General features: G+C 48.0%; 2 protein-coding genes across 3 annotated transcripts in view; one reads left to right on the forward strand and one right to left on the reverse strand.

Moving 5' to 3' along the window:
* Positions 1 to 5,184, forward strand: part of WASHC1 (WASH complex subunit 1) — a 55,321-nt gene extending 50,137 nt beyond the window's left edge. The window contains 4 exon segments of the mRNA XM_033162022.1: positions 363 to 512; positions 1,290 to 1,448; positions 2,182 to 2,250; positions 4,389 to 5,184. Coding sequence (XP_033017913.1) covers positions 363 to 512; positions 1,290 to 1,448; positions 2,182 to 2,250; positions 4,389 to 4,540 — 530 coding nt within the window. The 3' untranslated portion in view covers positions 4,541 to 5,184.
* Positions 5,185 to 6,502: 1,318 nt separating this feature from the next.
* Positions 6,503 to 15,107, reverse strand: part of DDX11 (DEAD/H-box helicase 11) — a 31,638-nt gene continuing 23,033 nt past the window's right edge. For both annotated transcript variants that reach the window (XM_033162134.1, XM_033162135.1), the window contains exons 20-27: positions 14,957 to 15,060; positions 14,339 to 14,488; positions 12,814 to 12,882; positions 12,565 to 12,665; positions 10,595 to 10,679; positions 9,360 to 9,435; positions 8,032 to 8,186; positions 6,503 to 6,665 (exon numbers count right to left, since the gene is read on the reverse strand). In XM_033162134.1, coding sequence (XP_033018025.1) covers positions 6,618 to 6,665; positions 8,032 to 8,186; positions 9,360 to 9,435; positions 10,595 to 10,679; positions 12,565 to 12,665; positions 12,814 to 12,882; positions 14,339 to 14,488; positions 14,957 to 15,060 — 788 coding nt within the window. In that variant the 3' untranslated portion in view covers positions 6,503 to 6,617. The remainder of the gene's footprint in view (positions 6,666 to 8,031; positions 8,187 to 9,359; positions 9,436 to 10,594; positions 10,680 to 12,564; positions 12,666 to 12,813; positions 12,883 to 14,338; positions 14,489 to 14,956; positions 15,061 to 15,107) is intronic.

Genomic DNA, 15,107 nt, shown 5'->3' on the forward strand with positions numbered 1-15,107 from the left:
CTTCTGTGAGCTATTCCTATTGCATTCTGCCTGCCCCCCATCCATTGATTATTGTGTTTTTTCTTGAAACGTGGGGGTACAACTAATAGCTGTCCTAAAGGTTTGCAGAATTGAAAACTCAGGAGCATCCAGGACAAGGTTGGGAGACTTGTGGTGCTCCGGATGTTGGCAACTACCTTCTATTGACTCCAGCTAGCATGGCCAATGGTCAGGAGCAATGGGAGTTGTAGTTCAGTAACAGCTAAAGGACCACAGCTTCAGCACCCTCCATCTAAGGGGGAGGACTAATGATGCGGAAAGAGGGCTCACGTTTGCACTCCCCTTTCATTTTGTTAATCTTTATTCTGTTGTCCCTCTTTCAGATCTTCAGGAGGGTACACCCCCACCGCCACCGCCTCCTCCCCCTCCTCCACCCCCACCCCCAGCAAGTGCCCCACCTCCCCCACCCCCTCCTCAGGCCCCACCTCTGTCCAAGTCTCAAGGGAGCAAAGAGAGCAGTGCAGCAGCATCAGGTAAGGCTGGCACTCTTCTGGGTTATTTGGAAGATTTAATTGTAATGCAATTGCATCGCCCTTTCACGTGTTCATGAATCTGCACAATCTAATTGTAATTCTTACAACAGGGGTGGCTAACCTGCAGGCCTGCATGTGGAAGGGTGGGGAACCTGCAGCCCACAGGATATTGCTAGACCTCGACTCCCATCATCTCTTACCATTGAGCCATGCTGGCTGTGGTTGATGGAAGTTGAAACCTAGCAACATCTGGTGTGCCACAGGTTCCACACCCCTGCTCATTGCTATCCCCCATATGAGTTTTGGGGTGCAGAGGGAGTGGGGAGGAGCTGAGGCTGACAGTAGCCTGCCTAAGTCCGCTTAGCAAGTTCAGAGCTGAGGTGAGAGTTGGACTGAGGACTTCCTGGTTTGCAGCTCAGTCTCTCCAGCCACTACAGCTACATTTGTTAAATTTGTAGTTAGCTTGATCTCTCCTTTAAAGGAGATTTCCTTGAGCTTGGAAAAGAACATCAGCAGGCCCTTGGGCCCTCCCCTGGGATTTGCACCTAGAGAGCAGGGGGACCTTGAGGGAGGAAGTGGAGTGGTTTAACATATGATGCTCAGAAAGCCACAACACAAGAACTCCAACGCTCCCAGGGCAAAAACAGCAGAGCTCTTTAGGAAGGCATCTTGTCTCATCCTTTTGGACTGGTCCCAAAGCCAATTCAGGCATGCAATTAACTGCTGGGGACTACATTGTGGGTATTTTGAAGAGCCCATTTCTCTCCCTCTCTGCAGGTGCTTTTCAGGGGGCGCCAAAGGAGGTTGTGAACCCATCAAGCGGCAGGGCCACTCTGCTAGAGTCCATCCGCCAGGCTGGCGGCATTGGGAAGGCCAACCTCCGCAGCGTCAAAGAGCGGAAGCTGGAAAAGAAGAAGCAGAAGGAGCAAGAACAAGGTGCTGGCTGCTCTCCCCATTCTGTTTCCTTCCAAGTGAGAAGCAATGGATTGTGTCAAATGAGATCAAACATGACAGAGCCTAAGGTGCCCCCTCCAGCAGACTGGGTCCTGTATTTACTGACCACATTTAACCTCCAACTGCAAGACTACACTACTGCATTTCCTTAGGAATGACTTGGCTGCTGGTTAGAAAGGTTATTATGCGAAGCGTTCTCATACTGAGAACCAAGGAAGCAGGTTAGAGGAAGTAGCCTCTTAAAAACATGGCTTAGCCTTTTTCTAAGCACTCTTCACTCTCTGCTTGGGCTACATCACAGGCTTGCTTCAAGTAAACTGTGTGGCGCTAACAGGGCCCATTTGGTCTGGTAGGGCAGGTGGCAGGGAGACAAGCACAAGGGGGTTTGAGTCAACTAATGCTACTTTTTTGTCCCCATCTGCCCCAGCCATGAGAGCTAGAACCTTGTTGCTTTTTAAAAGGAAAGCTCTGGACCCAGTTTTTGTGCCCCCTTGGCACTGCAAGACACTCATAGCCCAGCCCATGAATTGTATACCAATATTGCTATTGACTTTCAGAGTGGTGCAGGTAGAGCAATCCCACCAGGTTTCCCATTGTCTTTTTAAAAACGAAGTCTGTCAAGTATATATATATAATTTGCCAGCAGACTTGTGCTACTTTCTGCATTCCGTTATCGTCTGTCTGATTTTGTATTTGTGGTTTTGTTTCCCCCCAGTGAGAGCCACAGGGCAGGGTGGAGACCTCATGTCAGATCTCTTCAACAAACTGGTCCTCCGGCGCAAAGGTATGTTAAGATGCATCAAACTGTTCCCTCTCCAGGTTTCTACCAAGGCAAAAGTTAGGGAGCCTCCTGACGGCAGAAAGTATGGCTCTCTTCTTGCAGTTGATCAAGAGGTCCAGAGCCAAGTTACACATTATGCAGATTTAGATTCCCCCCCCCCCCCCGGCCAGCACTTTCTCTCTCACACAGTACTGATTTTGAAGGTTTGAAAAGAGATTCTCCATTGGTCCACTCCACGTCCCAGGCCACTGTGGGAAATGCTGGACTAGATGGGACTTTTGCACCCTCCTATCCAGCAGGGAGGGTCTCATACTGATGAGCAGAATTACCTGCTGCTCTGCAAGTTCTGTCAACTGGGTGGCTTGCTGTTAAGAGGTATTTTTTGCCCCCATCAAAATGAATTTGGATTCTCTAAGTGTTCCAAACTAATCAGTCACTCAGATAATGTCAAGAGGTTTCTCGAGTGTTGGATATGAACACTCAGATATCCCAGCTAAGCTGCTCTTCTTGCCCTCTGCTGCTTGTTAACTCTTCCTCCTTCCCCAGGGTTTTAAGGCCCTTTTAGGTGGGGGAAAGGGGCAGGGAGGGCATGGCAGCAGGGGTGGCAAGGGGCAAGCACAGCTTGAGTGGAGCAGTGCTCAATGGATGGCTCCCTTTCACTTAAATTGGGGCTGCCCCTTTCAAACCAGATGCACCCAGCCCTACTATGAATATTCACGCAGTCTCTAGGTTTCATCTGTACTAGAAAGGTATTAATGTCACTCCCAAAAGATTAAAAAAACAGAGCAACACGAGACCAAACAATGTAATATGAACACAAAGAGCTTTAATGATGTCAATGATCAATATAAGCAGGGCTCTTCTCTTGCCTCCCCACCACGACGATTCAGTTTGCTCCCAGTTCTGGAGCAAAATCTGTAGCCCCCTACCAAGTGAAATAGGTTCCAATTGTGTTTCTTAATGTGAAACTCACTGCAACAGTCTGAAAATCCATGTGCAGCAAAATAGCATGAAAGATCCAACACCGGCCTCTAGGAAAGCAGCAAACAGAACACGAGCACAAGAGCTCTCTGGCCCCCCCTCCATGATTTCCAGCAACTGGTATGTGGACAAATTACTGCCTCCACATTGACACCCCTCCTCCATGAATTTGTCCAAAATCCTCTTTTAAAGCATTTGTCCTAAGTTATTACAACATTCAACCTTGTTGGATGTCCACAAGTTCTAGTGTTAGATAAAGAGAGAGAAAATCTTTTCTGTATCCATGCCCTGCATAATACTTTTCTCTGAAGTTCCAAATGCTGCAGGCATACTGGAGTTCTTGAGTTCCTGAGAAGGAAACATGAGCTGTGGCAAGACCAGGGGCGTCGCTAGGGAGGGCATTGGGGGCGCTAGGGGAGGGGGGGGGGGTGACAAGCAGCGGCCACTCCCCAAGGGGAGCCCCACCGCCTGCCACCCTTTCTGTACAGCACTGCTGCTCCCAGGGCGACGGAGCGAGCGGCGACACGTGGAGAGTGGCGGGAGGGGCTGCCGCTTGTCACCCCCACGCGCTGCCGCTCCCTCCGTCGTCCCGGGAGCAGCAGCGCACGGCGTGTGGGAGGGGCTGCAGGCGCACTTCCGCGGCCCCCTTTTGAGTCGCAGAACGAAAAGGCAGCTCATGGGGCTGCCGATCGCGCACGGCAGCCCCACAAGCTGCCTTTTCGCTCTGTGGCTTAAAAGGGGGCTGCAGTAGCAGCAGCGGCACTCCGTCGTGGCGTCATAATGTGACGTCACGACACCCCACCCCCGGGGCGTTTCCTTTCGCCGCCCCGGGTAATGCGGAGCCTTCCTCCGCTACTGGGCAAGACAAAATACTTGCTACAGGATTAGGTCCAGGCCTGACCATGGTGTTCTCTGAGGACTATGAGGCATTCTCCTCCCATCATGCTGGCTGGGACAGGGGGCAGCTATAGTGCAAAAGCAGCTTGGAGGGCCAAAGGTTCTCTGTCCCTGCCTTAAGCCTTCCTTTCCTGGGACTGGCACAGGATTCAACAGAAGGCTTTCCGGTTCACCCTGCTTCTGTTTGCTGAGCTAGTTTTCTTCCCTTGCCCTCTAGCTCGCTGGCTTCATGCAGCGTGTGCTTTCCTTTCCTCCCAATGCAGGCATCTCCGGCAAAGGGCCTGCAGCTGGAGGAGATAGCAACACCCCCAACGTGCCAGCGGGCGCCTTTGGCCGCATCTCTGATACGATCCCCCCTCTGCCGCCACCCCAGCAGCCAGCTGGTGAAGAGGATGAAGATGACTGGGAGTCCTAGATCTGCTCTCGGGGCTTTGTTGTGAGTTCACTTCCATGCTGTTAACCTGGGACGGCTACTGGGCTGAAGAAAGTGCAAGAGAGAGAGATGCAACCTCTGGTCAGGGACACACTGGTCTAATCGAGAGATCTGTTGCTTGTCTTTCCCCTTCCCTGTTCTGGCTTGTTTCTAACTCTTGCCAAGTATGCTTATTGATGGACAGTTGCTGCTTCCGCCCAGCTGTGTGAACCATCTCAAGTCGCCCTCTCTGCAGGACCTGCTGCTCCATGCTCAGAAGACCAAAGTCAGGTTATTGTCTCTCCTTCTGAGAGGAGCTGCCCCTGCAATGGGATGGGATGCCTGAAGAGCATCATCAAGGCAGTTCTGGTCAGCAAAAGCATTTACCTCCTTGGTCTGAGGCCTGCAAGGGGGGGGGAGAGATATGGGCTTTTAAGGGTGCATAAGGACTAGGAGAGACTTTTTATTTTCTCTCTCAGCCCACTTTTCTATGTAGTCAGCTGTGCAAGGAAGCAGCACCCTTACCTGTCAACGCAATGGAGTACTGATTTTTAAAAAGTCAAATGCAAGATAACTGCTGATTTGTTTTCTGCTATGTATCTTCAGTGCAGAATGTAAAAGACAGAATTAAAAATCTGATAGCCAGGGGTGAGGCCACTTTTTTTACAGCCGGCGCCACTAACCTTTTTGGGGAAACCACAAATACACCTTGCTCTATTTGAATGGCCACAGGAGAAGCTTAATTCCAGACTGTCACCATCCTCTTGCTAGTATAAACAAAACTCACTCTCCAGTTTTCCCAAGCAATAGGAGATCATCATATACAGGAGGTAAATCTACCTCTCCCCTTTCTCCTTACCATCAATTACCTGTTGGTGAAAGATTACATTTGCTTATGGTCACATTAGGTTAAGGCAGTGGAAGCTCTTTTTAGTTGCTCTGGGGAGCACTTAACGGCTGGATGCATCTTTAACAGGGACGTATAATTGGCTGAGAGTTCTTAGCTATCAAATGGCTATGTGTATTATGGTCTCCCATTTATATAATACTTTAGGAAATGTAAAAGGTGGGTCCCGCTTTTAATGCATGGAGGGCTGTAAGGAGCAAGTGGTTTAACAAAGCCTTCTGCTCTTTAGTTTGTGCATGCATGCAAGATCTGTGCCTTCTTTCCTGAGGCTTTTAAAGGGAAAAAAGGGACCACGCTCTCTTCCTTCTCTCCCCCTAAACACAGCTTGTCTTCTTCCCTGGATGGACCAGTAACTACTTCACCAGTCCTGTGGCTGTTGCTTTAACAACAGGAACTTTTTTGCTTAAAGTTCAGATAAGCAAGCTGAAAGCTTAGCACCCCCTTTGCTGAAAGGATTTATTCAGTTTAAACTTCTCATCAGCCAGGCTTACAGCTTCAAAAGCTGAAGTGACCCCAGTCAGTGTCCTCCTGACACACGTTCGCTCTCTTTCACTTTGTAGTTGGTCACATTCGAGCACAGGGGGAGGGGAAAGCAGCTTTGGCTTCTCGCGCTTTAAAGGACGTTTAAAACAGACCTCTAAAGTTCTCCCAAACCTCTGCTTGGGTTTTCTTTCCCTCCCATCCGAGCCAGTTCTAAAAAAGCAAAAACAGGATTTTTTGATTGACTTGTCTGAGATCCAGGACAAAGCACATCAGTTCCACTAATGAAAATCCCCATAATGTCTGGGAAAATCCAGACGTGTGGCAGCCCTTATCTATGTAGATGACAAGAGAGAGGGGGGCCCAGAACCACCACTGGTGCAAATATGCAAGGGGGTGTGTGACTAATGAACAAGGGATACATCACAAGGGATACAGCTGCTCACTTACCCTCAGGAACAGAGCAACTCTTGTCTGGCACAAATAGAAGAACACCCCTCTCTTCCCACATGGTTTCTATAACCGGATCTCATAGTGCAACATGCCTAAAGGCTTGGTAACACAAAACTCCTTGAGCATGAGGTTTGAAAGAATGCTTTAGCTATTGAGAGAGAAATTCGAAAAACAATATTGATATAAACAAACACTGAAGGCACTTCACACAGAGGGATGAGGCAGCTGCAAGCATTTCCGTTATCTGAAGGGTAAAGACTCACAACTTGATCTCTTCTCCACATGAAACTGCAGAACAGAAAAACGGAAATTACATCAGGCGTAGAACCACCAGAAGCAACAAGGAGCACAATCCAACAGCTGATACATAAGCACCTGCTGGAACTGGGGAGGGGGAAGGCAGAGCTAACTAGTTCCAGGCTTTGCCCCCACCATTTCTCCCGCTGAGTTCTACAATGCCAACATTGAGGTGACACAGGAGGAAGCTGATAGGCAGTACCATCCCCATATACTGGGTGTAGAGAGGTGACAGGCTAGGGAGAATGGAAAAACGGGGGGGGGGGATTTCCCCCAAAAAATATTGAAGGAAAAAAAGGATTACGAAATACTTTCTTTCCGAACAATAAACAAATGTTTAAGACTAGGTGTTAATATATTTAGTCTCCTAAAATGATTTCTGAAGCTCTTAACAGGAAGACTTTGTTGTAAAACTACGCACAATATCATTACAAAACATGTACACCAAGGACAAGCAAGCACCAAGTTGTATACAGTGGTACCTCTGGTTACGAACGTAATTTGTTCCGGAGGTCCGTTCTTATCCTGAGGCGCGCTTTTGCTAATGGGGCCTCCAGCGTGCGATTTCTGTTTGCAACCAGGAGCAGCTGCTTCTGGGTTAGCAGAGCTCGTAACCTGAAGCATTCATAACCAGAGGTACCACTGTACTCTCAAATGTAAATGGAAGATGTATTTCTGCCTCTTGGAGGGTACTGCCATTGTCACAAGAGAAGGATTCAGTGCCTTCTCGTTGGCATAGCTGGTGCCTGTTTCTGCCCTCTTAACTAGGCCTCAAAGAACTTTGAGTGGGAGAAATAACTGAGCAACGTTAATATTGTTGCCATCCAATTCATGCTGCTGCAAATCTGTTGGATCAAAGATTCTAAAGACAAAAAAGTAAGCGATGGTTAACACCACTTCTGCATTTAACTGGACAACAAGGCCAAGGAGGGATTCTGCCAAGCACATCCCTCCTGCAACATGGTGGCAAGAGCTTTGCTCAATACAGCCTCCAACTCCTCTTGCTTTCTTACACACTTCTTCCATTTTCTGCAGCATATGGGGAGGGGGAACTTGGTGTATGCTTGGAAATACACCAAATCAAGAAATAAAATGACATGGAAAAAAACTGGAGGAAAAAAGTATTTTTTTTCCCTTCCAATAGCTTCAAAATTTCCATAAATTTTTATGTCTAACTAGATTTAAGAAAGAAGGCAGACATGTGATGATGTTGGTGAGCTGGTGCGCCACATGCCCTCATAAACCAACCTCCATTGCAGGCCATGGTATCTTACCAATGCAAAGATTCTCATTCCATGGAGAAACAGAGAGAGACAGACAGTTGTGGGAATAAGCAGAGCTTGGCATTAGGACTCACCTTTCTTAGTGCTGCAAAGGCTGGCCCAAAGACAGGTTTGGTCTGAGTCCTGCTCTTGATCCACTGAGGTAGCTTGTTGAAAATAGATGGGCGGGCATACCTATGATCTAAGAGCACAATGCTGGCAAAGTCCTTTTGATGGCGAATTGCTCTCCCTGTTAAGAGAAGCCACACACACATATCACTCAGCTGTCGACCTATTACAGCAGGAGCAGCCAACGTGATTCCTCCACCTGTTGTTTGGCAACAACTTCAATCATTCCAGCTCACTGGGAATTGTAGTCCAACAACATCTGGAAGCAGGAGTCTGGTTGGCTTCTCCTGAACTGCAGTCTCTCAAGCACCCAAGGCATGGGTGCAAAGAATGGGCTCTGCATACAGGCATTTATTTTCTCTAGGAATGGGGTGCTCAGATGAATCAGTGGTGTACAGTTACTTGTGTGATAGGTTTCAGCTTGACCACCCAACTTTCTCCTCTCGTGTGGCTCCTTACCCCATGCTGCTAAAAAAAGCCAAGCACCTGGAATTTCTGCTCTGCAAACTGGTGAACCCTGAAGCTAGCATTTTCTTACCATTATATTCTGTGCTGGAAAACAAGGCATCATGCATGTGGTTCTTGTTTACCTTTTAAGTGTCCACGGCATATAGTCTACTCTGGCAGCAGCTCTCAGGAGTCTCAGGCAGAGCTCTCCCCAATTATGCATGTTTGAACTTCAACAGGATATGCTAGGATTTAAATGTACAAGCAAAGCTGGTACTGTACAGCTGAGCTTTGCTCCTCCCCAACTAACTGCTTAGTTTCTCTGGCGATGCTAAGGCAGGTGTGGGGTATCTTTCATCTGCCAAATGCTGCTGACCCCTAGCCATCAGCCTCAGCAAACACGGCCAGGGATGATGGATGTTGTAGTTCAGCAACATCTGGAGGGCAAAAGATCCCAATACCTGCACTAAGGCAACCTTACACATGTGCACAGAATTACTGCCCCTCCCCCATGTATGAGATAACAGCAGCATGAAAAAGAACGCCAGTTCCTCTTCTGGCTTACAAAAGCTTCCTTGCCCAGTTACTGCTATGGGGAGATTCTCTCTTACCATGAACAGCTAGGCATGTGGCTATTTACAAGGCTGGGTTAATGTGATAGACGGCAGCTTGAGGACTGCACAAAATTATTGACAAGTTGGTACTTTTGTTCCTGTTGCTTTCACTGCTTGAGGTTCAGGCTACATGCATCAGAAATAGCTGCTTCTAAACTCTGCCAGCCCACAGGAAGCTACCATCACTGCTCTGTTGGAGAACATCAAAACCCACTTGCAAATCCTGCACTTACCTATTGACTGGTTGACCGCTTTCATGCACAAGTTCTCAATCAGAGTTTTGCCTGGTGCCTGGCCTGCAGTTTTTGGCTGGAGGAGGGAAACCAAGACGACAGAGGAAGGTAAAAATGAGCCAAGTATCCCAAGAGTCAAGAGCCTTCCTGGCTACCCACCCTGAACACTGCAGCAGTTTCAGAGACTGCCTCTTCCCTGAGGGCAGCACCAGAGCAGGCATGAAAGCAGCAAGGACTTGAACTACATTTTGGCCTGCCAGTCAAGTCAGGTTGCATATCCAGTACTAGCTGGAGCTGGGCTTGAAGAAAGGGTAAAAGGAGGAGTCAAGTTTTCAAAGGTACACAGTAGGGAGCTATCCTAAATAATGGGGAAACACCTGCCTAGGTGTTTAGCTTTAGAATAAGGTAACGACAAATGAATTTCAAAGCCTGAGATTCCATCTTGATTTGGGCCCTGCATAAGAAGCAAGAATAAGAGGTCTCCCAGGAACTGAGCATGGGATGTGCTGCTTGAGGTACACACACACATCCTGCCCGATTTACCAAAGAACAACCCCCCCAAAAAACCCTTACATCATGAAAGCAGCAGCATGATCTCCTCCCAAGCCAATAAACAGCCAGTGCTCTCCGCGCAAAGGGACATTCAGGGCAATTAATACAACATGCATGGCTCATGCACGGCGAGCAAATCATGTCACAGTATCAAGGAGCGATGAATCTGCCACCTAAGAGGAACTCTGCACAGTTTCCCCCTCACCTCAGATGTAATGAAGTTTTCAGCTGAGGCTGTCTTATGAGTTCCCCGTGAATAAGCCCTAAGCGCTGTTCTGCCTGATGCTATGAACCTCTGTTACCAGCCACTAATTTGATACTGCAGTAGTTAAATTCCATTACAAGGACCAAGCTGTTAACCTCATGTAAGTGTGGGGAATAATTACAAGCCTCTCTCACTTAAGATGAATGAAGCGTGTGTGTGTGTGTGTGTGTGTGTGTGTGTGTGTGTGTGTGTGTGTGTTTGTTTAAGCACTCTGGCTTTCAATGGAGCAACATTAACTTTCTAATTTGGGTGGCTAATGGGCGGGGGGGAAAGGTGGGGTGGGAAGTAGCTTTTTCCTAAGAACAGCAAAAAGGTACATGGCTATGAAAAGAGATCTCCAAAACGCAAGTGTGTCCCTACACTGCTTTGCCACATTGCACAGCGGATCCAGCAAGAGTGGAAAGGGGTGGACAGTTACCATAGTCTTGTCAAGGTATGCCATTTTCTCTTGAAGTTCTGGAGACTTGATGTTGGGGTAAGGCATGCCCACCATGATCACACACCTAGGGATGGGGGGGGGGAGGGAAAAAGGCGTGAGAGAAAGACAGACACCCACCCACCAACCACAGGTATTTTGTTAGCTTTTGTAATAACATTGCAATGCCTCTTTTAGCAGGAAAACATCAAAGAGGCCATGTTTCATCCTAACATTGCATTAATAGGATTGTGGACCAAGTACATAATTCATAAACAAACAACAACAACAATTTATTTATACCCCGCCTATCTGGCTGGGTTTCCCCAGCCACTCTGGGCGGCTTCCAACAGAATATTAAAATGCAATAATACATTAAACATTAAAAGCTTCCCTAAACATGACTGCCTTCAGATGTCTTCTAAAAGTCTGGTAGTTGTTTTTCTTTTTGACATTTGGTGGGAGGGCATTCCACAGGGCGGGTGCCACTACCGAGAAGGCCCTCTGCCTGGTTCCTTGTAACTTGGCTTCTCGTAGCGAGGGAACCGCCAGAAGGCCCTCGGCACTGGACATCAGTGTCCGGGCAGAATGACGGGGGTGGAGACGCTCCTTCAGGTATACTGGAACAAGGCCATTTAGGGCTTTAAAGGTCAGCACCAACACGTTGAATTGTGCTCGGAAATGTACTGGGAGCCAATGTAGGTCTTTCAAGACCGGTGTTATGTGGTCTCTGCAGCCACTCCTAGTCACCAGCCTAGCTGCCGCATTCTGGATTAGTTGCAGTTTCCGGGTCACCTTCAAAGGTAGCCCCACATAGAGTGCATTGTAGTAATCCAAGCGAGAGATAACTAGAGCATGCACCACTCTGGCGAGACAGTCAGCGGGCAGGTAGGGTCTCAGCCTGCGTACAAGATGGAGCTGATAAACAGCTGCCCTGGACACAGAATTAACCTGCGCCTCCACGGACAACTGTGAGTCCAAAATGACTCCCAGGCTGCACACCTGGTCCTTCAGGGGCACAGTTACCCCATTCAGGACCAGGGAGTCCTCGACCCTTGCCCGCCTCCTGTCCCCCCAAAACAGTACTTCTGTCTTGTCAGGATTCAACCTTAATCTGCTAGCCGCCATCCATCCTCTAACCGCCTCCAGACATTAGATTAGATGCAAGACAGTTTTCCTCCTCCTGGAATCATGCATAAGAGCTCAGGAAACTTTCAAATAAACTGAAACAGAATTCAGGCAACCATTTTTTGCCCTGGGTGTGTGTGTGTGTGTGTGTGTGTGTGTGACAGAAGGAGGTTTAATCTAGCGCAAGTTTACTCCCTGTGCAAACCTGTGCCTCTGGGAGGAGACTTCTGGCTCAATTCAATTTCTGAGACCTATTTTAGTCCTCTAAGTCAGTGTTTTTCAACCTTTTTTGGGCAAAGGCACACTTGTTTCATGAAAAAAATCACGAGGCACACCACCATTAGAAAATGTTAAAAAAATTAAGTCTGTGCCTATATAGACTATATATAAAGTAATTCTCTTGAATTTTTCAATTTTTCCCACGGCACACCAGGCAACATCTCGCGGCACACTAGTGTGCCACGGAACAGTGGTTGAAAAACACTGCTCTAAGTAACAGTGGGGTAGGACAAGCCTTAAGAGGAAATGGCTGCATCTTGCTAAAGGCAAATCATCGCTTAAGGAATTCCTTCCAACACCCAGAGGCTGCAAGTCTCCAGTCTATGCATTTAATAATTTTATTATTTATATGTCACCCATCAGCCGTTCTGGACGGCTTCCAGCAAAAAAGAAAAAAAAAACCCACATTAAAGCATTTCCTTTGCCCCTCTACCTCACTGCCAAAATAAAAATAACTTGAACTAGAAGAAAGTACTTATTTCAGCTGCAGAACTGCACTGGAGAGAAAGGATTAATTGGGGGGGGGCGGGATTTCCACATCTCCTGATCACAAGCCAGTCATTTACCTTCCCAGGTCATCGGAAAAATTGATTCCTTCGCTCATTTTCCCACCGACTACAGAGAACAGCAGCGCTCCTGTCATGGGGCCTCCTGATTGGCTGCAACGCTGCACAAAAGAAAGCCCCGCCCCCAGGGGGTGGGTGGTTAAAGGCTGGGAAACAAGCCCACCTCTGGGCCAACATAGCAGAGTGGCTGTTCAGCATTGCCTTTTCCCACTAAGTACCTTATCAGCCTGCCGGCCCCTTGGCCCTCACCTTGATGCACTTAGCATATTCAGCCAACACCTGCTCCACCTGGTTCGCTCGCTTTGGTTCCTGAAATATCTGTTTAAAAAACGCAGAAAACATCAGTTGATGGAGAGAGGTGCTGAACGTACACAAAGCACACCATCATTATCAGTTTAGTTGCATGTTATCTCTCTGCACACAAAAATCATGCTGGAAGTTGCTTAATACAAGGAGATCAGCAATACATCACGGGATCAACCACTGCAAGAACAATTTCATAACAGCAAACAAACTTAACAGAATACACACACCCCAAAAAAAAACCACCCCAGAATTTCAAATCAGTAAGCGTAGCAACATTACACCTCCAGGCAGTAGCAAAAACAACTCAACCTTGGTCCAAAATATTCTAGCCGCTGTTTCTAAATTGCCTGCAGATTAGCAAAGAATCAGGTGAATCTGACCAAATATCAGCTTCCCCACTCTGAATTAACTGCTCCTTTGGCATTACCAGTTCAGGCAGCATCATAGCAGGAAACATGGAGGAAGACGACAAGAGGCTTGGTACTGGAATAACCCCCCTTCAGACCTTTGTAGCACCTGCACCATCACAGCAAGAGGATCTTTGCTTTGTTTTTATTTACAGTGGTACCTCGGGTTGCACACTTAATTCGTTCCGGGGTGCCGTTTGCACCTCAAACAGTGCTCAACACGGGTGGCGCTTCCGCGCATACGTGAAAACGCGATATCGTGCTTCTGCGCATGCACAAACTGCACAGAACGCTTCTGCGCATCCACGGACCACACGGACATGTGCAGAAGTGTCTGCGCTCAGTGTTTCACTTCCGGGTTTGCGGAGTACGCAACCCGAACGTACTCAGCACGGAGTGTTCGCAACACGAGGTATGACTGTATTTTTTAATTAAAAACACAGTTTTTATCAGTAGGAAACTGAGGCTCAAATCCCCAATTGACTGTGATGCTCCTCAAGTGGGTCCTGGGCAACCCCGTTATGAGGTTGAACGGTTGCTCCTTGGAGTTTCTTGGAGGACACAAATTGAGATTCATACACACACAACTGAATGGGTTTTTATTATGCAATGTCATATGTCCTGTTTGCTCATTATTTTGCTGTGCTCACAATGAACTTGCAGAATTTAGCTCTCCAGGTTACAGAAGCTTAATTTTCGATTTGCAAAATAAATTCCAAACGGCCCTCATCTCTGGGCTCTTGTCTGCCTCCGCTGCAAACGAGCCAAGCTCACTGCGCTTTGAGGAATCACGGAGCAGCGCTTAATCTAATTTAGACCCAAGTACACCAATCAGTCGCCCAGCAAGTATTGCTTATTCATTATTGGGGAGGAGGGCGGGTGGAGGGGAATTGGACATATAAACAAACATCCTCTCTGCTTCACTGTGCAGGCAGCAGGAACAACTCAAGGAGAGAGAACAAAAAAACAGAGCAGAGGACTGTAATCAGCCAATAATGGTTTGATTCCGGAACGAATGGCATCCGCTTAAAAGCACCAGCAGCATCAGGCCGAGCAATTACCTTCTTTTTAGAGGCCAGCTGGGTAAGCACCCCGGTCTTCTCCCAATGCGTATAAACCTGCTTCTCGTACTCGTAAGAGGGGAAGAAGCACACCACGCCCCCAGGGACAACGTTGCACAGGTTGCAAAGAATCCGCCCCACCTCTGCCATCTAAAGAGAGAAAAGCAGCCACCACAATCTTCAGGGCACCGGATTCAAAAGCCGCTGCCTGTATTAACTATTAGGCCCGGAGGAAGGGACTAGCCCCTAAGCACCACCCGCTACCCTCCTCTCCTCCACCCCCTGTTCGTCCTAGCAGCAGCTAATTATTTTGTACAGAGCACATTGCCAGTTCTGAAAAGGCTATCAGAATGGAATAAGTTTTGCTACACCAGAACAGCACACCTCCGGTATCCCAAAGCAGCATGGCCCCCTCTGAATACCATCTGGCGGGGCTGATGAGCCAGGGAGGGTTCTTGTCCTGCATATGGGCTTCCCACACAGGAATCCGACTGGCTGCTGTGATAACAGAATGCTGGGCTCAATGGGTGTCTGGTCTGATCCAGCAAGGCCTGTTGCATCTCCCCCAGCAAGCTCAAAACATGAAGAGACAGCCAAAGTAATGGGACAGATACTGACCATGTGAGGTAGGCATCGCTTCTCATAGGTGAATTCCAGCTGCTGGTTGGATGGGCCACTGCAGAGGATGATGGGCAAAATGTTGTCTGGGGGAATCACGTGACCTGACAACATATAAGCAGGCAGAAGGAATGAGAGGCAGTGAAGCTGA

This window comes from Lacerta agilis, chromosome 10 (genome assembly GCF_009819535.1).
Source record: "Lacerta agilis isolate rLacAgi1 chromosome 10, rLacAgi1.pri, whole genome shotgun sequence".
Classification (NCBI taxonomy): Eukaryota; Metazoa; Chordata; class Lepidosauria; order Squamata; family Lacertidae; genus Lacerta; species Lacerta agilis.